The sequence below is a fragment of the Falco peregrinus genome, chromosome 2 (assembly GCF_023634155.1).
Source record: "Falco peregrinus isolate bFalPer1 chromosome 2, bFalPer1.pri, whole genome shotgun sequence".
NCBI classification, from domain to species: domain Eukaryota; kingdom Metazoa; phylum Chordata; class Aves; order Falconiformes; family Falconidae; genus Falco; species Falco peregrinus.
Window position 1 is genome coordinate 104697615 of NC_073722.1, and position 21943 is coordinate 104719557.

Here is a 21943-nt window from a genome sequence, read left to right on the forward strand (position 1 = left end):
AGCGTGAAGCGGATTCACAGTGGAGCTGCTGTGCACTCTGCTTGAAGGCCGTTGGGTTTTCCTCCCTCCTGGAGACCTGGTTTGTACATCTGATAGGATTGCCGTGGAGAGCAGTAGATGATGAGGCGCTGGTGGGATCTGAGCTGTTCGCTTACATTTGTGTGCCTGTGTGTCCCTGAAGGTGCGCAAGTGCATGTGCCACCCTGGCAGCTGCTGGGCTGTGGTCACAGCTGAGCTGTCGGGCCCAGGGACCTCTGCCTGAACCCTTCGGAGGTGTGTGTCAACCCACCTGCAGCTTTAGCAGCATGTGCTGTAATGATGCTGAAAAGCGGCTTATCCTTTGCTAATCTTGTACCTGCACCCGCAGGCAGCTGTTATCATGAGCCTGTGTGGAGTTTTTCAGCGCTTTTTTTATCCTTCTCATCAATGCTGGCAGCTTCTGCTTTGTGGTAATTTTGACTTGAGTTGTAACATCCAGGTGTTTCTGGGCTGTTTCTTTGGGTGTAAGCCTCTCTCTCCATCCTCAGGCCAGCAAGTTGCCTGGGATCTCTTCCCTTCTGCTGCCAGAAATGGCTCATTGTCCACGTTAGATGATTTTGGTGGTGAAGCTGAAGCTCTTGGAGGGAAGCAGGGTGTGAAAGGTGGCCGGGAGGCATAGGCAGACATGGGCTAATGTTTCAGCTGAGGAAGGTCACTGCCACACTCAAGCACAGCACCTCTGGAGCCAAGGCTGACTATCTTTATGGGATAAAGTCTCGTTATCTGACCTCAGTTTGCAAGAGGATGAGTTGTGGTCACTGAATTTGGCACAAAGGGGTGTAAGGCAACTGTTCACACCTTTAGGCCAGCACAGGTGAATTGCAAATTCACTCCTTGATAAGAAATTGCTATTCTTTTATATTTGTTTGTATAAAGGCAGATGCTCACAGGGCTGACCTGTTAGATAAAAACCCTGGCTGTGTTCTCCTGCGAGTCTGTTGAAATATTCAGAAAACCTAAAAACTGTGGAAATTCAATACCAAGACATTGGTTGTAGTGTGATGCCAGCGGTACAGTGCAGACCAATTTAAATTCTGCAGTTATTCCACTTATAAGTGTATTCATTGTGCTGCGCTGATGGAACATGGAGCAATTAGCAGCCCCACAGAACAGCTGTGCACGGGGCTGTAAAACAGATTGAACAGACTTCTGGGGATGCCCAGGCTGTTTGTTGGGTGCATTACTGCTGCTTTGCTGGTGGCTGCCCCGATGGAGCACGGGGTGCCAGGAGCCTTCGGAGGAGACACTGCACCTGCTGACTGGTGTCCTCACCTGGATTTTAGGAAGAGGGCAGAGGGACATCTGCTGTAGACCTGCTGTTGGATCTTAAGCTAGCAGTTCAAAGGCATCAAGGTATCTGTTGGGGTCTGTAAGAAGGATTTATGGGAATTACACCTGCTCCTCAGTGCTCTATTTCCCTGCCGGTGAATGTATCCCACAGGATGGTTGTGAAGGTGAGTGTGTCTGTTTTGCGAGGTGCTTGTATCCAGAATGGAGAGATATTTAAGAACCGTAAGTGGTTTAACTTAATGCTTTTTCAGCGTCGTATAGGAGCTTTTGTGAGAGTAATAGAAGGATGTTGCAAGAGTTTGGCTGCAGTTCTGGCACCTGCCAGCGCAGAGCCCCTGCCCATCCCTGCTGCTGGGAGCAGGGCTTGTGCTTGCATTTGCAGTGTGCAGAGCGGTTGGTGCCAGCGACGTGCACACACTTAACCCACGTGTTAGCCGAGGTTGGAGGCGTTTTCAAAACACTTTAAATGCAAACTCACGACACGGTTTTCCTCTGCTGTTTCAGCACAGGGCTTCCCAGTGGTGTTCTGTCATCTTAGCGTGACAAGATGAGCGGCAATTACACTGGCATAGGAAATGGGAGCCCCTTCCTGACCTTGGAGTGCTGCTGCATTGACATATAAAATGGTCAAGTGATTTAGGTAGTGAGATGGTTTGGGTATGGTGATGGATTGAATGAGACTTCTAGAGCCAATGTGCTTACTCATCAGATGACTCGCGTCTTAGTCACTTCTAGAATAAGTGCTTCTCTTTCTGGGTGCTTCCAGAATGGCATGGGTAGAGGGGAGCTTAAAATTTCCACCTCCCCCTTTGATAATTTTTTAAAAAATTTCTTAAAAAAGAATGATTGTGGGAGGGAAGTCAAATCAAGGCCTTCGGAAAGAACGTGATGGGATGGTTTATCGGACAGAAGAGGAAACAGTTCTATACGACAAGTAAGGTGCATCCCAAAAGCTGAGTCTGAATTCTACAGCGCTGTGAAACTTCAATTAATTTTGCTGTTTGTTTTCTGGTCAGGCAGAGTGATCTCATGCTTCAAACCAGACTTCTCAAGCCTTGTTCTCAGGTTACTTCAGTGAGTCCATGCTGTGGGTAGCTGCGAGTCTGAAGCCTATTCCAAATTCCTGTGCCACCAGCAGTATGTAAAAGCATCCTAGATGGAAGCTGGCCCCTGAAACGATCTCAAGATTGCTGTGCAAATAAACCCCTGCTGTTGTCAACTTTTATTTATATGTAATTATATTTTTCCATTACCAAAATATTGGAGAAGTCGACTTAAACCAGACTGTTTAGAAACGTGCATATGTTTAAGCAAGTGAATAGCATGTCTGGGAACCTGGGAGAGAATGAAAAATTGCCTTGTAATCCACTCTAAGCTTTATATAGCAAATAAACTGTGGAGTGTTTTTTTCTTTCTAATCTCATAGTCATCCTGCAATAAATATAATGTGGGCTGTTCCTGATCTAACAGAGTTCCTGATGAATCAGTTGAGCTTAGAGTGGCACAGTGTGATCTCTGCTGCTTATTTGACCTGTGTGGCTGGGTGGCAGCTGGAGTGGGAGAACCATGCAGGGAGTGACACGGGGTGTTGCTGCTGGCTTAGGCATAGGTTTTGTGAAACTGGATGTGGTTAAACTCCTGCTGGTGCTTCAAGTGTTGAAAATGGGGATGCAGTGGCTGTCAAGAACAGGTCTGTAAGCACGACTCCAGTGCAGGCGTTTTGATTTGTGGCAGGAATGCTGACGGTAGTGTTGCTATAAAGAATGATGGTGATGTTAGGTCTACTCTTACAATGGTGTATTCAATTATAGGAAGAGTACAAAGGCGCGTGAAGGAGCCAGAGGTCGGGAATCAGAAATTTGGGATTCTCTTACCAAGCGTTGCTGTGCTAAGTGACTGTGAGCGAGAGTGTCTCTTCCAAACTCCTCTCTGTAAATGTTCTTTCGACCTTTGGTGAATAGGCACCATCTGTCAGACACGGGTAGGTCGTGGCAGGTGACAGATACTATGTAAATGAGAATTTCCCACTGAAATGTATCAGGCTACAATTTCAAAAACAGGAAGCTGAAGAATAGGGTTTTATCGTTAAACTGAACTGGTGAAAGGGAAGTCAAAAATAGTTTTCTTACAAGTGTCCTTTGTCAGGTACTAGAGAATAATTCACAGGCTTGTAGGTTATAAGGTGCCTCTAATTGTCTATGCTAGGTCTCCTGGGTCACAAGCCGGGAGGACTTTACAAGCAGTCCCTTTTGGAGAATTCAAGTCCAGAGGAATTTATCACTACCTTAAGAAGTTTTCCAGCTTTTTGCCTCTTTTAATTACAGAAGAAGTTTCTTTGTGTTCTCTGTTTTAAAATGTAACTACTTTACGAGATTGTTGGTAAACCTCAAAGGCAAAAGAATTATGCTAATACATGATAATAATAAGAAAAGGCAAATGTTAGCGATTTGGTGGTGTTACTGCACAGAAAACCTTCCACATCAGGTTAGTTCATGGGCTGAGAATGCAGATGAAGCTGCCTCCGAGTGGGTTTGTACTAATGCTCAGTGTTTGGTTGATGATATTGGGTGTTTCTGGGATCCCTTTCCACGTGAGTGTGTGTGTGTGCCTCCCAGATACCAGCAAGCAATTAGGAAAGCACGGGAGATTACCATGCTCCCTGCACCCCCATGTGCATCTCATGGGCTCCGGTGGCCACAGAGGGGACAGCCACGGTGGTTCAGGGATGGAGAGGGACAAAGCAAGAGGAACTGCGTCCAAGTGTGGTGCTGGAGCATCTTCAGCCTATGGTGGGAGCAGCAATTTTTGGAAGACTCAGTCTGAGTGTAGCCCATCTCCCCAACCGGTGAGACCTTCCTACAGCCCTCTGCAACTCCACACTGGATTGTGTCCTCGCTCCCTGTGCTCGTGTGCTGCAGGCAGCTGCAAACTTGCCTGGATGGAACCCAGCCCTGCCTCCGTGGTACATGTGGTGCCCCAGGGCTGGTGGGGAGGGCTGGTACCAGGGCAGTGGAGCTGCGGTGCTTTCTCCTCGTCGCCATGCGGTAGGACGCAGAGCTCAAGGTGGCTGTTTGTGTGTTGCAGCTGGCACGGGTGGAAGGAAGAAAGCTGGGTAGAGGTGGGACCCCGTCTAAGAGAAGGGATGCAATGGGAATTATTTCTGATGCTTCCTTGACATGAGCCCTGCTAGCCTAAGAAAGAGCTGTAGATGGAAACGTGGATGAAAATGCTGTCATCCTGCTTCCCTCCTGGGAAAGGAGCCCTGGGATGGCTCCACTGTAATTGGGCAGCTCTTATGTTTAGACACGTGTGAAACACATTCACCCAGACACTCACATATGAGTATTTCCACATTTTTGAAGCTTTGATTTTCAGTGTTGTTCACACTTCAGCACATGAATGTTGGCCCTTCTGATGTCCTGAGACCGTAAAGTTCAAGTATGTGCTTAAGTGTTTTGCTGGAGTAGAGCCGACGTCTCCGTTGCAGAGAGAAGCAGCGTGTTGGGAAACTTGGGGGCTGCATACAGGCTAATTGTTCTGACATGCATCCTGGAAGGTGCTGAGCACCCTGGCTGGGAGCCAGCAAGGCTTTTAAACACTTGCTTTGCTTATTTTTTCACATTGTTAGAGTTTCCTCCTTTGATTTCTTTTCCCCTGGCAAGGAGGGAAGGATACCTGAGTAGCCAGAGCAGTGTAATTCATCTGCCAGCAATCCCCTGACCCATACCGAGGGATGCCTCACGGGACAGGGGAGGGCTGGTGGGGGCAGGTAGTGCTACCCATGCCCAAGCCAACTGGCTTCATATTTTCTCTTCTGCATTCTCCTGCTGGGCAGGGATGCATACCAGGCTGCATGAGCAATGCTCAACCTAGATTTGTAAACCGCATCCCATCTTTCCACATGTCTTTGCTATTAAGCTGCACAGATGATATTTCCTCCCTCCCTTTTCCTCTTTGACTGTGTTTGCCTTTCTCTTGCCTTGAAAATTTTGGCGGCGAACTGCCAAATTCAGGTTGGACTTGGAAGTGGCATCGTCTGCAGTGGAGCCCAGGGCAGGGTGGAGAGGAGCCTAAAAATCCTCTGCAAGTTGATGGCTTCTGACTGCTCTCAGGTTTGCCAGGCGTTGTTCTCTGGGCTTGCCAGCTGCATGCAGGAGGAAGGTGCTACAGCCCTAGTCAGAGACTGGGAAGGAAGCTCTGATTCTGCAAAGAGATGGCTCTGTGAGCGCTGCTGTCGATACCAGCTGTGTCCCCTCTCTGTTCCCTCTGTCCCTATGTCTTCAGCCCAGGCAGCTCCTCCTGCAGCTCAGCATGCCACGCTGGGGCATGTGAAGCAAGACTAAAATCCTGTGTTGCCATCATAAACTGCACCTCCCTCAGCGAGGGACATCTTGCCAGCAGATTTACTTCCCATTCTGCTCCTGTAACTGCTGACTTGGTGGCCAGAAAGACGCCTTTCTCTGCTCCCCTTGCTGCTCTACAGAAGAGACAGCTGTTGGGTGGGTTTGCGTCATTTCTAACACTTCCAAAAGGGTCCAGCTGGTTGAGAACAATGCACAGGAGTTGTCCTGGGCCACAGAGAGCAGGGGGGCTGCTTTGGTGTCCCAGGGTAGGCAGGCACCCCAACGGTGGCTGCTGCTCAGCCCCAGGCTCACTGTGCACCACAGCCGGAATGGCTGGGGTGCAACCAGGGTGCCCCAGGGGGGCATTTTCACATTGCTTTTCCAAGTAAAGCTGCACCTAGAAACTTTTGTTGGCCCTTTGGTGCTGCGAAGGCTTTTTCGTGCTCTGACAAATGCTGATGTTATCGCTAGCCTAAATTTTTGGAATAGCACTGCAGTGACTCAAAAGAGCAGCTTTCTCCCCAGCGGCCTTTCCCAGGAGACTGGCTGCATAATCTCCAGTCATTGACCTTGGAGCTTTGAAAAGTGCAGTTTGGCTTAAAGTGCTAAAGCTTAAGGCTTCAAAGGAATTGGGAAGCCTGCTACCCTTTCCATTTCCAGGCAGCATGGGTTACGTGTGCACAGACAGGCGTAATCACAGGGGTGGTTTAGCTGGGTCTGACCCCAGCGGGAGCTGTTGCTCATCCCCGGGAGCCTGTTCCCTCTGTACACAGAGCCTCTCTGCCGCTGCCTTTGATTTTGTGCAGGTCAACTGAGGCAGTGTTTTCCAGTCCTGGGGTTTCTAAAGATGGGAGTTATCCGTGTGGAAATACAGCAAATACTTTGACCTCAGAATCTGAAGTCTGTTTGTCTTTTCCTTACAGCGTTCCCTGCTTTCTGTCCTGCCCTCTCTAGTTCTGTGCTTTGCCTTGTGCCTTGGGGTGCGCAGGCTGGCAGAGCTGTGAAGACCTTCAGCCCATGGGCACTCAGAGATGGGTGCTGGATCGTTTCCCTCGTTAAAACTCTTTGCAGTGATCACCTTGAATAGAAATCTCTACCCGTATTTGAACCGCTGGGAAGAAGAAAGCCCGCTGTGTTCTGTGCTGTACATTTTTATTGTAGATTGCCAATCTTGGAACAGCTGGAAAAGTAAAGTCTTTCCGGCATTTTAAAAACATCAATTTCACTGCAGCTGGCTTACAGAATGAAGCAACTTGATGTATCATCTGAAATACCTTCTGAAAGCTTTTAGCAGCTGAAAGCTTTTTCTTTATCTGGGAGGAAGATAAACCTCTAAGATGGACATGTTTAAATGTGAACTTGTTCTGCCTGGTGGCTTGTTCGGTTTCTCGTGGCTGTTTTTTAAACACAAACTTCAGTGCTGGTCTGCGCTGTGAGATTTGAGGCTGTCAAAGGTATTTGATGCCGTGTTACTTTGCTGTGTTGAGGATTTATATGTGTGCTTTCCCAGACCCCACTTTGCTGCTCCTGAGCTACACCAGCCTTGTTCTGCAGTGATTTGCTTTTCTGTCATTGAATTCTTACATGCAGCAATAGGAAACCTGAGCATCCGTGAGCACCTCAAAGGCAGAGTGAACCGTGGCAGTTGGTACGGAAGGTGCTAAAGGGTCCAGAAGAGGAGGTGGGCAGGACTGAGAAGTTTACTGGTGAATTAAATAAACTGGAGAGGAGGGAAAGAAGTGGCCTGGAAGCATGCAGGCTTGTCTGCTGGGTGCTGAAGTGCCGCTGTGGGCTGAGGCACTGCTGCTGAAGCAGCCTGTCTGCACAACTTCAGGTTGCTTCTTCCCTCCTCCTTAATTTATTTACTAGTGTATATCATGGGCTCCGCTGAGGAAGCAGGATGCTGCTCAGGCTCATGGGGCCCTGCTGCAGAATATATTCCAGAAATTTGGGAATGTGAGTAGGAAAACAGCCGCAGGCTCTGGGCTGAGCTGGCAGCATTCATGGTTGGGAAACCTCTGGGTTCCCTGTGTAGGTTTGGTGCAGAGTGCTGAAAGCAACGCCACTTAACCTGTTTTTTATAAGACTTCTGTAAATTCACCCTGGGAGGAGGAGGAGGGTGGTGTGTCTTCCTCTCTGCTACTCCCCTCTGCAGCTTTTGAGTCTTGATGGGCAGAGGAGGAGCCCTCAGAAGCGTGAGGTTCCAGCCTGTGTGCTGGACATTGGCAGCGATAGGGATGGCCCTGGAGGAAGGCTGGAGGAGGTCAGCTTCACATGTGTAAGTGACTGATGGGAGAAGGCTGGAGGAAAGATGGAAGCAGATTTGTCTCAGTGGTGCCACTGAACAGACAAGAGGCAATGGGCACAAACTGGAATAGAGAAAACTCCATTTAAAAAAGAAAAAAACCCACTTGTTTCACTTTTTTTTTTCTTGTCACTGCATAGCAGGCAGCTGAATGGAGGCTGCCATCCTTGAATAAAATTTCCCTTGGGAAGGGAGCAGGCGGGCTGTTCCTCGTGGTCCATGGAAGGTGGGCGCAGCTGTATGCCATGTGTGGCCCTTGTGGTCCTTGGGGCTTCTGGTCTTTAGTTTCACATGTGCAAGCACCTACCGCAGGCTCCTGGTTGCACTCTGGTGCAGGAGGGACCACATAGCTCCACCAAGGAGCAATCCCAGATGATCAGCCGTTACTTTACGCTTGTTTTTCTATTCTTCAGGGGCACAGGCTGGTGTGTGAGTGCTGGTTTGCCTGGTTGGCAGGCTCCCCTGCTTTTCTGGAGCCTTTGCTGCAGGCTGGGCTTATCAGACTTAAACCCCAGTCCTTACACTAATAGCAGCGGGCAGATGCCCTGTGCTGTGTCTGTTCATGCAGGTCTGTGCATGTGCTCACTGCTGTGCATTGTGGGTGTGGTTCTTTTTCTCTTATATTCTCTTACATTCTCTTTTCTTTCTCTCCATGCCACAAGAGACGCTTTCTGTAGGCTGCTTGCTGGTGCCAAGACATGTCCCGCTTCGCCACGTCACCTTCAAGTGACTGTGCAGCAATTGCAGTGCTTTAGAACCAGGTTTGATTGGAGTGCTCGGTTCTGCTCCCATGAGATTGGAGGGAATTTGGCCGTGGTGGAGGGTTAGACCTTGCCCTTGCAGACTGATCTGCTGTTCAGGTCCTCTTGATTTCTTTGGTTTTGGTTTGTTCATACTGTACTGTCTTCTATGCCAGTTTTGAGGTATCATTACAGATTGGCTCATCTGAGACAATTTGCCTTAGAACAACTGAAAAACCTTTTTTCTTTAACCTGCCGTTTACCTCGCCATGGTGCAGACTTTTGAAAAGTCATTGCAATGAAGACCCTAAATATTAAAGACTGTAATTCTGAAGTAGGTAGTTTGCTCATGAATCAATGGAGTCTGGCCTACTGCCTTCCTTGTTAGTATTTTACAGATACTCTTAAGCTTTTCAAACTTCAGGTAATCTGACATATTCTCCGTTATTTTTTTGAAGCACTCCCTCGCCCACTGTTTAAATGCCACCTCCAGCAAGCTGTGCTCCCTGCTGCTGCTGGCCCCTCTCCTGGGAATCATGCTGCCTCTCAGCTCAGCAAGTGACAGCAACCATGATCCTTCTTCCTCCTCTTTCTCCTCCTCTGTCCTCTTTCTCCTCCTCCTCCCTGCTCAGGTTCAGCCCCAGGAGTCTCCTCTCTCCACTGCACAGATTCTGCACTGACCCTGCGAGGAACCTCCCTGTGTGAGTTGATGTTGCCCATGCCCACCTGTGCAACCTCCAGCTCTATCAGTACGTACTCATACATGGGGGTCAGAAGGCTGTTTTCCCACTGGATTATGAAGTTCAGCTTTCCCTGTGCATGGTGCAAGATGTATTTGGGGTATTTCCTGCACTTTTAATGGGTATTGGAAGAGGAGGTTGGGGTAGGTAGGCTCTGAGGTCTGAGTCAGCATCGGCTGAGTGCCAAATGGGAACACGCACAGAGTAGCTTTGGAAATGGGGTTCTCCTGGGTTTTTGCTCTCTTCTGCCATCAAACTGAGTGATTCAGATGTTGTCCAGTCTGTGTATGCATATTAACAAGCTCAATTCCTTCTTACTGCTTTCCCTAGTGTCAGTTGGAGGTAGGGCAGACAATCTGGTATGGCTAGGGACGTGCTGGGATGTCCTCTGCGTGGTCATGTAGCAGGACTGGGCTCGGTGTGTTCTGCCCACGCTGATCTCCTCCATCCTTCATTGCTGCAGTGTCAGGGCTGATGTCAGGCTGGCACAGGGGCTGCAGTCCTTCCCCCACAACACTTTTGCATCCTTTGTCACAAGGGCAGATGGGATTTGTTATAACCTGAGCTCAAGTTGTCTGCAGGGACAGTGTGGATGTGTGGAGCTGGGTGTTGGGATATGCTGGGTTTGTGGGATGTTGCAGAGATGATGAGTTGAGGCGCTTCACATCGTTGCTGGAAAAATATGTGGGATATTTGGGCGAAGTGCCTCTCACTGACCACTCCTCATGCTTTCCTGACTGTAACTTGCAAAATAAAACCACTTACGATGCTCATATACTGATAAACAGCTTTAAAAGATTAAAGCAGAGTTGAATATGGTCCATTATCAGGGTCTCATGCCCACAAGTCTTGCTGAGCCTCTGTCTGCTATAAAACATGGGTTTATACCATATAGAATGGTTTGCCTTGGAAGGGACCTTAAAGACCATCCAGTTCCAACTCCACTGCCATGGGCAGGGACCCCTTCCACCAGCCCAGGCTGCTCCCAGCCCTGTCCAGCCTGGCCTTGGGCACTGCCAGGGATGGGGCGTCCATCCAGCTGCTCTGGGCAGCCTGGGCCAGCGCCTCACCACCTGCACAGTGAAGGATTTTCTCCTAATATCTAAAACACAGCAGCCAAACCTAAGTAGTTTGTAGCCAGGGCTTGAGTACAAAGGAGCACAACTCCTTCGATGTATTGGTGTCATCCTCACCAAAGCTGTGGTTAAAATGTGCCAACATAGCTGTACCCAGTCAAAAAATGTTCTGGCAGGGCTCCTGTGTCACCAGCGTGATCTGGAGCCTTTGATGTTAATGTCACTCTCGCTTAGATAGATTTGGCACTCCTCAATGTTTTCTTGTTACAGGAATTTCCTTAAGTAGAAACTTTTTCTTCAGAGTAATTTTTGGTTGATTATTGCTTATATATGCAATTAGCGTAATTGCATCTGATTATGCAGATTTATTTAATCATATAATTAGAACAGGGCGGGATGAAATATAATGCAGTTGGGAAATCTTTTGTAAAACTTCCTGAGCTCGGTACTCAGTGCGCAAGGTGGTTGTTACCTCTTGCACTGTAGGTTGGTAGACTGGCAATGCAGTTCAGCATCCTGGCTAGTTTCAAAACATATTTAAAACATGCTGTTAATAGCTCTTAAAATTGTTTACATGGCCTTCGTGGTGTGAAGGCATGTAACTTTTTATTTTTCACGTGGTAATAACAGGAGCAGGCTGCTGAGCTCAGCCCCGCTGTCCCACACCTTACGCCCAGGGATTCGAAAGCATCGGACCGGAGCCCTGGATCCTGTCCTCAGCTGGGATCTCTCATGGGGAAGAGAGGGAAAGCAGGACAAGCACGGAGCGGTGCACCTCGGGGTGCTCATCCTCTGTAGCTCAGAGGCTGAACTGGCCATGAAATCCATTTTGAAAACACCCTGCCTTGCTAAGGACTAAGGAGGTGAGAGAGACAGTGCATTTTCCAGATTGTGGTCTGGAGAGGTTTGTTGTTGTTCCGGAAAGCTGGCAGGAGTGTGGGCCTCGACCCGCTTTTCAAATTCCTCATGCCGTGCTTGAATTGCAAAAAAAAAAATAATACTGTTCTTTGTCACTCAGCGGTTACTTTAAAAGCTGTGCTAGGAGCTTCACAGGAGTAATCAAAGCGCCTCGCGTTTATGATCTAATTTTCAGCTGTGGCACAACAGCCAGGCTCACTGCCAAGAAGTGTGGAGAGAAGAAGGGAAAGGACTGAGATGATTGCAGCAGAATCGAGTGATTTCTCAGTGAGACACGATTATCTGTGCTCTGAAACAAGAGCCTCATAAGCCGCAGGATAAAGCAAACATGTGGCATGTGTGCGTAAAGCACAAACAATATATTCTTATTTATTCTTTGGGATGTGTTAACATCTCCTGCTTTGAGTCAGGAATCGGTACAAAAAGTGATTATCATCTTCCCGGCGAGAACAGAGTCCAACTGGCTGGTCTGGTGTGCATCTGTCATGGTGGTCCCTGGGGGGATTTGCTTTCTTTAGGGCTTCACAGAGCTGCAACTTGTTCTTTGCCACTGGGTTTGGGTGCCTTTTGGCCACTGGGTGTCTGAAAGTGCTTTGCAGGGATGCCTGGGAGCCCGTGCGCTTCTCTGGGGCTGGATTGCTGGCAGCAGCAGTGGGAGCAGAGCTGGGGGGCAGGCACCTCACTGGCAGACCCCCTGCTCGGTGTACTGGCGGGGGGCAGAGCTGAGATGAAGGCCAGCACGCTCTGAAGTGAATTGCTGCAGGAAAAAATGAATCCACCGGCTGCTCTCCCACCGCAGCAATGGGACTCATCAGTGGCTGGCTCCTTACACCTGAAGAGCCGTGTGTTGCAGACCAGTTTGTGCTTCTGGCAGCTCAGATGCTGCTCTGGTGTGTGGCTGTGGGGTGTAAGCCCCCCTTAAGCTTCTCCAGACCAAAGGTGTCGGAGGGAGCTGGCTGGGCTCCAGACAGGTGCTTCCCCCATCTCGAAGAAGTTGATGGGGTCAGGGTGGGGTGTGTGGAAATACCTTCCCTGTGTCAGGGCAGCGGACTGATGCTGAGCCACCAGGGCTGTCCTGCAGAGCCAGCTGCAGATCCAGGAGCGTGGGAGAAGCTCCAGGATGGAAATAGTCACGGGCTGTATTTCTTGGGGTGGGGAGAGAGCTCGGGCTTTGGAAGGGACTTGCTGACCTCATATTTCAAAGATGTCATTCGAGGAGCTGTTCAGGACTTGGCAACCCAGCCCAGGACTTGCTGCTTCTCTCCTTAAAGGGAGTTTCTGGTGCCGGCTGACAGCAGTCAGAACAGATTCTTCATTGGGGCAGCGTCTGATGGAAACACACCACAAGCACCAGGTGATACGAGGTGGGGCTGGACGTGCAGCCCAGCTCTGCCCACAGGCAGGGCTGAGCTCCTGGGCGGGGGGCTGACCTGAGCTGAAGGATGCTGGTGATGGAGATGACATCCCCTCCGCAGGCAGCCTGCCCTGGTACATGGCTAGCTGTGCCATTCAGAAAACTGGGGCTGATTCCTGACCTTGCCAGCGTGTATTGAAGTGGCAGAGTAAAGCCTTCTGTGACCTTTGGGACCTCTCTTTGTGGGTCTTGCGTGGTCAAGAGGCACCTAATGGATGTTGCCTTCAGACAGGGTCTCAGTGTGACACCCCTGCTGGTCCCCACGCTGGCACGGAGGGTGCCATCCACAGATGTTTGAAGAAGTCTCCAACTCTGAGCAGCAGCAGAATTGCTGCTTGCATGCTATCCGTGCAAATGCTCGTTACGGCTATTATTCAGCGTGACTTATTTTACTGCAAAGGCACTTGATGCCTCCGCGCAGAGCAGGTATGTCCTCAGGGACAGAAAGGGGAAGTGGGAGGAGGTGGGCTGGGGGCAGCGTCGTCCCTCTTAACTGGGGAACTGCGGCAGAGGAAGCTGCAAAGTCACTTTTCTGGGTAGCCTGTAGCAAAATCGGAAAATGAAACTGGATTTGCAGAAGGCCAGGACCTTTTCACCTCCCCGTCCTTGCTCATAGGAACACTTCTAGTGAGCCAAATGGATGGACCAAGCAGTAAACTAGATATACAATTTTTTATTTTTCAAACAACGCTTTGAAATGCTTTGAGGAGCAAACATAATTGCATTCACTCATCTCCCGCTCCCACGTACAATACAGATTTTTTCTAGAACTGTATTCCTTTCAAAAGGGTGTTTTTTGTACCGTGCTGTGCCCAGTGCCTGTCTGGGAAACCTGTGCAGCAATTTGATAAATCTATTGTGAAAACCACCGTTGAAGTGGCAGTCTGCATGCAGCAGAGGAATAGCTACAGTGAAAAAAGGTAAATAAGATAGGTGTAAGTAAATTAATTTTGCTCATATAAGCTTGTTTGCAGCTTTAGTTCACGTCTGCAGCATAATCCTGGGATCTGCAGCAGGTGTTTGGAGTTGGGGGGGATCAGGCTGGTGACCGCATGAAGAGCATCAGACCCAAAGCTGTGGAGGTGCTCACAGAAGGTCGCGGTGGTGTCTCTGTTGTGCTGGGATTTCCCATCACAGCAAGGTGCAGTTGTGTTACAGCCTGCCAAACTGCAAATCCACCATCGATTTTTGCCTCTCAGAAATAAATAGTTGCCTTTTATACTGAGTTTTATGCACAGTAAGACTGATTTGCTTGTTCAGAAACCATTGCTTTCCAATATGCTTCTGGAGGATTTATCAGTGAAAAGGAATCCTTCAGAACAGCAGGACCTGAAACAAAGCCCAGGTCTCAGATGAACAATGATTTTAAGTCTTGCTGGATTTTTTTTTTTAGCATATTTTAGCAGCACTGTATTTGTTGTGATGCTGCACGGGTCTATTTGTTTTGATTGGATGAACTGATTTCTGGGGTTTATCTTCAGTTTATCTATTTAAATGGTCAATTAGCTGAAGATTTATTTTGCAGCCTGAGCTGTGGGTTGGAGCTGTGCAAGCGTGCTTCTGCTTTTGAGAGGGGGACAGCCTGGGGTGCCTGGTCTGGGCAGTGAGGAGCCGTGCAGGTGGCTAACCCGAGCATCGCTGTCTGCTGGGACCTGGCGGCTGTTCCCAGCACTCCTGGCTTTTTTTCCCTGTTGGCTGAGCAGTGCCAGGCACCCAAGTGTTCTCCATCCAGGTGGGTGATTTGTGGGCTAAGGTGGGCAGGCGCTGTCCTCCCCTCGCTCCCGCGTGTGGGCAGACCTCAGGGCAGGAGCAGGGAAGAAGGCAGGGGAGCTGCGGACCTCAGCTCTGGCTTGATTTTCTTCTTGACGCTCCCCAGGAGCGACATGAGCTCTGACTGTCCAGAAGCTAAAGCTGCTGCAAGGAAAGGCCTGGGGTTTGTTTCTCTGTAGGCAGAAGAGCAAAGCCAGGCTTTTAAGGCAGGGTGGAATCAGAGGTTTCCTCTTAACCCTCGTGCAAGCTGGATTAAATGGTGAAAGCATTTTTACTCCCTTCGTTTTAAAGCAGTTTTCCTGATTGAAGGAAACATGCAGGCTGGAGTGCAACCCCCCCAGCAGGCGAGGGCTGACGGTGAGGATGCTGAGTGGGGATGCTTCCCTGGTGCAGAGCAGCCCTGGGAAGCCACAGGGCTGGGGGCTGGTCTGTGCTTCCCAGCGGCCGAGGCGCTGACCTTCACCCAAGGCTGAGCACACAGGCATCTCACAAGGAATAAAAATCCTGGGAAACGTGCTGTTCCCCACAGGCTCTGGAGTGCCAGGAAAGCCTCACCAGAGAGAGCAGGGTGGCCACAAGGCTGCCGGTTGCCCTGACCTGATGCTCCCAGAATCTTTCCAAGTGCAAACCTCGCATGAGCGTTTTGCAAACAGCAGACCCTCTGTGGGCTGCCTGCAAATCTGTTCCAAAGGACGGGATCATCGCTGAGCCGCTGCAGGGCTGCAGCTGGCTTTCTAGCTTGAAAAAAAAAAAGGGGGGGGGGGGGAGCAGGGGGGGTTTAGCTGGGGGGAGGCTTGTGCTGGTTTGCCCGTGGGTTTGCGGGACCACGTGCCTATGTGCTTGGCCGAACCCTGCGCCCCTTCCCTTGCTGCCACGAGCCGCCCCCCGGCGCTTGCCTCCTGGCTCTGAAAGGGATTTGTGCTTTGGGATTGAAGGGTTTAAATATAGTTTTAATAGAAGCTTTTAAAGCTGATCTCACCGTTTCATTACTGTTTTGAGCGAGTGACATTTTCTGTTAATTTGTTTCCAATGAGCCCGCAGAAAAGGCAGGAGGAGGGGGGAAGATGCTACTCAGGTGGGGAAGGAGGCTGTGGGAAGGGATGCGTTAGATCTGGATGTTTCCCTTTCATGACATTGAATGCCCAGCGTGTCCCCCCGGTGACTGGCACGCTACCTAGGGTGAAGCCTCCCATCCAGATCTTTTTTCCTTATGGATATAAAAGATGGCTTGAGCTCGGCTGCTGCGCTTCAGCGGGGGACGTGGGCTGCCGCCTCTCTCTGCGGCAGAGTTCAGCTGTGGCAGGTTTAACTGAGCATTGCTGGGCGGCTTTGAGCCAGGCTCAGCCTCTGCTCCGTGCCCTCGAGGGGTGTCCCCTGGGTTCCCAGGGTGATGCTGGAGGGGACCATTTCAACTCACTCACCCCCAGCCTTCCTCATGTAAATTAAAGGTAGCTAGCGTGAAAACAGGGCGATGCAAGCATCACCGGGCTTGCGGGGATTGTTATGCACAACCTGCTTCGCATGCAGAAAACCAGAGGCTGCAATATTTCGGAGTGAAGCCTACCCTGGTCCTCACTAGATGCAGTCCAGGATTGCTGGGAATAAAACAAAGTTCTCCCCCGCTGTCCCCAGGAACGGGGCAGAGGGATGAGGTGGTGTGTCCTGCAGCACCACATCTTCAGAGGTGATGAAGGGGGTGACGGCCGTGTGTCGCAGAGGAATATTTTCTAATCTGGACTGTGCTGGGAAGACTGAAATCTGGTTTAAACTGAGACTGAAATTAGCATCCAGGAAACAGCAATTTTTATTCAGCAGTTTTTGCTTTGTATTGCGTTTTTGTTCTGTAGGGCTTTTCCAAGGGAAAAGCTGATTCCCACATGCTGGTAATCATTTAAGTGTGGTTGGTTATAGCTCAATATAGCTTTTATACAGGGTGGGAAGCAAAGATGCCCTTTTGCACACAAGCTGCCACTGGAGGGGGGGGCCGGGGTGACCCTGGAACCAGACTTGCTTTTAAATTTTGCCTTTGCTGTTGCCTACCTTGCAAATAATCGAGAGCGTGGAAGTCACCAGCTGTGGCTTGGCTTCTAGTCTGTTCTGTGACACCCTCCAAGGTCCTACAGGGCAACAGAGAGACTACTGTGGAGCCCGAAACGGCTGTGGGTTTGTTGTGTGCGTTGGGTTTGGATATGTACCAGAAGCTCTTGGGCTACAATAAATTCAAGAGGTCAGAAGTTTGACCCTTTACCCTTGGCTTGTTAAGAAGCTATATTACCTTTAATGTAAGCTCTGGTTGACCGGCGGTCTAGCTGCAGGAGGAGAAGTTCTCTTGAGCTGTGTCACTTGTTGCACATCAGATAAAACCTAGTTTTTATCACTTTCAGATCTAGCTCGATGCTTGGGTTTGCCTGTCCTTCTGAGCGTTTGCAGTTTGTTTACAGCCTGCCAGTGGTTTGCCTTCATTTTTTCTTTTAATGTTGGAAGAAGCCAAAGATGGGTGTCTTGGTCATATTTATGCTGAGTGAATGTTATTATTCAGTTTCCTTCTGTTTGTATCTCCTTTTAGCTACTTCATGGAGAGACTCCTTTGTGCCACATGCTGTCTGTGAGCGCTAGTGTCACAGCTATCTGCAGTGCCATCTGAGACCATACGAGCTGGCCGCAGCGATGGGGGACTCTGCAATGAATGCCGTGGATGGAGGCAGAGAGACGTGCTGCAAAGACACGCAGACGGAACTGGCAGAGCGGGTAGCAGCCATCGATGTGGCTGTTGGCCCAGACAGAAGTGGCCGAAATGGTGAAGACCCCAGGGAAGAAAACGACACGGTCTTTTCTGATAACATAAAAGACATCCAAAGAAATGGAGTCAACAGTGATGTGGGAGTGAATGAATTTCTGCCTTCCCAACAGTCAGAAGATGCTCACTGGAGACACGTTCCCAAGAGACCTCTCACTAGACCAGTCCTTTCAAGTAGGAAGTTGTCTCTTCAGGAGAGATCATCAGGAGGTTATTTGGCTTCTACCAACGCTCCAGGTTGTGGTCTTTATGCCACAGGGCCATCGCCACGTATAATGAGGAGACCAACGATAGAATCCAATCGGGTCTCCATATCAGATTCTGAGGTAGGCATGTTCTCCCTTGGAGTTGGGGTGTTGAGGTAAGGTAAGTCTTTCTTAACTGGCAATGGCGGTCTTCAGCTTTTTGGAGCAGTGGGTCTGAAAGCACTGGTTTTTCTAAGGGAAAAAAAAAATAATCCCTGAAACCAGGGGTGCTATTAGTTTGGAATGGCTGAACGCCTTGGCATCCACCCCCCAGACCTCTGCTGGGTCCTGACATGGGGCCCCTCCAGCCCTCGCCTGCCTGCGATAGTCCTGTTCGGGGGCCAGGACCGATGCTGTGTGGCGGGGGCATGCAGAAGGGCTGCCAGGCTGTGCAGAGAGCTGCAGCCCAATTGCTTTGCTCTCGTGTCCCTGCTGTACGTGCCCTTTGGGAGTTTATCAGTCACAGCAGCTTTGCTGATGGCATTTTATGGATTTAAGCTTCTGGAGATTATGTATCTCCTATTGTGTTTTGCCGTTATTGAGGGCATGATTTAATTTTATAAAGAGCTTAAATGCACTGGTGTTTCGTACTCCCGTCAGGATTTTCCTTTGTCTTTAAAGTACTTGTAAGGGCAGCGGTAACCGCGGGCTGTGACCCTCCTGTCCTTCCAAGAAGTGTCTCTGGGTGGCTGTGGTGGCTCCCGCCCTCTGTCCTGCGGCTCATCTCCTGGTACCAGAGCTGGGCTCAGACTTGTCCCAGCATGTCCCCCACGCTGCAGTGGTCAAGTGGCCCGATGGAAGCAGCTGCTGGTTGCAGATCCCTGTGCTGTGCCATCATGGGGGGCACAGGGACCAGACAGAGGCTGCTCAGACCCCGCTGCCCAGTGTCCTGCTAGAGATGTTGAGCCCGTGGAGAAGGGGCATGCAGCAGGGCTTGCTTTGGAAGCCAGGCATGATGGAGGTAGCGTAAAAGGGGTGTTTCTTGGAGCCAAAATGTTTTGTAAAGTGTTACTGGCTGGGGGAAGGTTTTTAAGTGGGGAATGGGCTGTCTGGAGTACTGGGGAGGGAGCATCATCTTGGCACTGGGAGCTGGTTTGGGAAAACACACAGATTCGCACCTGAATTATCCCGCAAGCCCAGACTGTGCCTTCTCCTGAGACTTTTATCTATTTGTGGAGGAAACCCAAGTTTTCTACGCCTTGCTGTTTTTCTCCAGACTGAATTTGTTTCACAGTCGTATTTGTCTTTTGTTTCTGCTCCTGGGGAACAGAGCAGGGCAGGGCAGAGGGGTGGGCGATGTCTGTGGGTGCCACAACTCCACGGTCTCGCTCGGAGGTGCCGTAACAGACAGGAGGCAGTGTGCTGGAGGGAGGAGCGGCAGAGGCATGGACGGGCTGGCCTTACCCTGCAGGGAGAGGCATCTCCTGCCCTGGTGCTGCAGGAGGTGAGCCCAGGTTCATCTTGTGACTATGAGCCTTGTTCTGGTGAGGGATAAGCCACTTCCATGGGTGGTTTTGGTCTCTTTTTCCTATAGAACTAGCAGTACAGAGATGCTCACCCATGAATTTCACCTCTGCTGCTGTGCCTGAGCACTGAAGCGCAACAGACGCAGTAGCCAGGAGCTCAGGAGCAGTTCCAGTCTGACCCTGTCTCACCCAGTTGATGGAGAACATGTTGCTGAGCATGGCTCTGCCGGTGCCACTGTGCCAGCATACTGCCCTCGGGCACCCTGGGGCTCCCAGACACGATGCCTAAATCCCACTGTGCTCCTGCCCTGTGTTGTAGGGGACCCAAGTCACTGGAGTTTAGACTTTTGCCATGTGGCTCCAAGTGACCTGGAGCTTAACATCTGTGTGGCTTAGTGTTTCCCTCCTGAAAAGTGGGTGTTTTCCCCTCGCACACCTGAGAGGATGGGTGCTGTGCAGGAGCAAATCAGCCGTTGTCCTCTGGGAAGGTTTGTAAGACACGTTGGCTGTGAGATGGGTTGTGGCATCCCCATCTGATAAGAGGGTATCTGCAGAAGGCACGCTGCGGAGATCGCAGCTTCTTTGGCAGCAGCCATATGCTTTTCTAAGGGAGATGGGGAGGGAAAGGAGCCAGTTCCTGGAAGCGGACGTGCCTGGTGTGGCAGCTCTCCCATCCTGCAGTACTCGGTGCCAGGCTTGTCTGGAACCTGTTTCGAAGTAACTGCGGTCGAGCACGACTAGCACATTCCCATCTGCAAGCCAATGCAAAATACTCCGTCCTCTTCCACAGCACCTGCAGCCTGGGGAGCAGTAGTTCCTGCCCTGGGGGTGGGAGATGCTTAGTTCCAAACGCAGATGCGAAGCTTCCCACCCCCCACCCCATTTTGCCTGCTCCTGCAGCAGTTCTTTACACGCAGTACTGTGTTTTGAGTGGTCACTTTGATGTAACTATTTAGAGCCCTGCTCTAGGGCAGCCCAGATGCTTAACAAAGCTGGGCTCATTGGAAACCATTATTCATACTAATGGGGAGACATGGCAGGGGGAGGGGGAAGAAGGGGTCTAGGCGAGAGCTGTGTGTGTTCGGAGGGGGCTGCTCACCCTTGCAGCTCTGCTCCTGGGAGCCGTTCTTCCTCTTCCCAGCTTATAGGGACAGTATCAGTGTCCTGTAAGGGATAGCAAAAGGTCTGGGAAGATGCGTGCATGTTTATAGGATAAAGTTTGAGGCTGGCCACCAAATAATGAGAAATAAGTGTTAGGTGTGTGGCAGCAAGGTGAGCGTGCAGCGCAGTGCGCAGCCCGACTCCAGCGTCCTGCGTGTGACCTGCCAGTTGCTACCAAGTGGTTGTTGCAGGGTTGTTGTGTTCCTGGCTGTGAGAGGCACTGCCAGTCCAAATCCAGGCTGTACCAGGAATCCAGAAGAGAAATGGAGAGCAGATTTTCATGCTGTTTTGTTTTGGGTTTTTTTTTTACATGCATTTGCTCAGTACATTTGCTGTAAGCAATTAGTCTTCCCTGCCCACATACAAAGCTCTGCTGAGCAGAACTAGGAGGTAGGATTTATGGGGGACTCCATGTTGAGGCTTTTGGTGCTGGGGGGGATAAAATAACCCTGTTATTTTATAGAGAGAAAGACAATCATGGTATACTTAGCAGCAGCTGCTTTTGTGTCTTCTGTTGAATCAGTTTGGTGTGCAGACCCTAATGAGCAGGGAGGCTGGTACTCTGACAAGGTCCAGCTCAGCCACTGCGGCGTTGCCCCTGGTCTCCATGGAGGTTACTCTGACACCGTCTGTACTTGAGTCCATGCCTCTCACCTGCTTAAAGGCATTTTGCAGTTGCTCCTTTCTCCTTGCGTTGAGGATGGGGCATCACCAGTCAGTGCCTTTCAGGTGGCAGGACATCCATCACTGTGGCTCATGGCTGCTGCCCGAGGGAGCTACAGTCTGTGCAAAAATGAAGTTCACGAGCGTTCGGGCTTTATCAGTGGCCCACGTGCAGGTGCTGTCCATCAGTAGCAGAGACGGATGGCACAGCTGCATATCAAAATTCCCTGTGTTGTGCCGATAGCCATCTAGGATTGAGGCTGCTTTCCCTCCCCAGTGATAGCAGGAGCGGCAGCTCACTGCCTTGCTGTCAGCGGTTCTGTATCCTTAACTGATCTGGGGAAATAATGGGGAGATGGGATACGGGCTATGGCAGAGGTGAATTTTCTGTTGTTCTCTGCTGAATTACGGAAGAACCGTGTGTTCAGTTAAAGAGATGCTGCTGAGCTTTTTAATGCTGGTTTCGTACTTGTTCGCAGGCTGGGAGGAATTCTTGCATTCAGGGATCAGAGGGCCAAGAGCCGAAGCCGTGCCTGTGGTGCTGTGGAGGGTTCACCCGGTGCTGGGAGCAGGCGGGGAATGATGCTGTCCTGTCCCCGGGACCGATCCTGCAGGCACCTGCCTTCAGAGCGGCGGTTCTTGGGTTTCTTGTTGAGGAAGATGGTGGCTCCTGGGCTGGCAGGGCTGCAGCAGAGCTGAGGGCTTGTTGTCTTGCACAGAGGCAGTTCCTCATCAGCCCTTAGCTAATTGCCCTGGGACAAAGAGCTGGCAGCTGCTGGTGTCTTGCAGCCACTGCTGACAAGTCTTCATCTGCAGGATCAGCTCTGCAGGAGAAGTAACCCGTTCTGCTCTCCTGACAGCGTTGCTGTGTACTTAATTAATCTGATCTGCCGTATCTCTGTTAAATCTGATCTGTAATTTTAAAAATTTCCTGCCTGTTCCCTTCCTTCTTAGATTATTCATGGATTATGGCCTG

General features: G+C 50.3%; 1 protein-coding gene across 3 annotated transcripts in view; it reads left to right on the plus strand.

The window, feature by feature from the left end:
- Window positions 1–21943, plus strand: part of CAMKK1 (calcium/calmodulin dependent protein kinase kinase 1) — a 107484-nt gene that overhangs the window by 24883 nt on the left and 60658 nt on the right. For all 3 annotated transcript variants that reach the window (XM_055796738.1, XM_027791087.2, XM_005240578.3), the window contains exon 2: window positions 17202–17758. In XM_055796738.1, the coding sequence (XP_055652713.1) occupies window positions 17303–17758 (456 nt within the window). In that variant the 5' untranslated portion in view covers window positions 17202–17302. The remainder of the gene's footprint in view (window positions 1–17201; window positions 17759–21943) is intronic.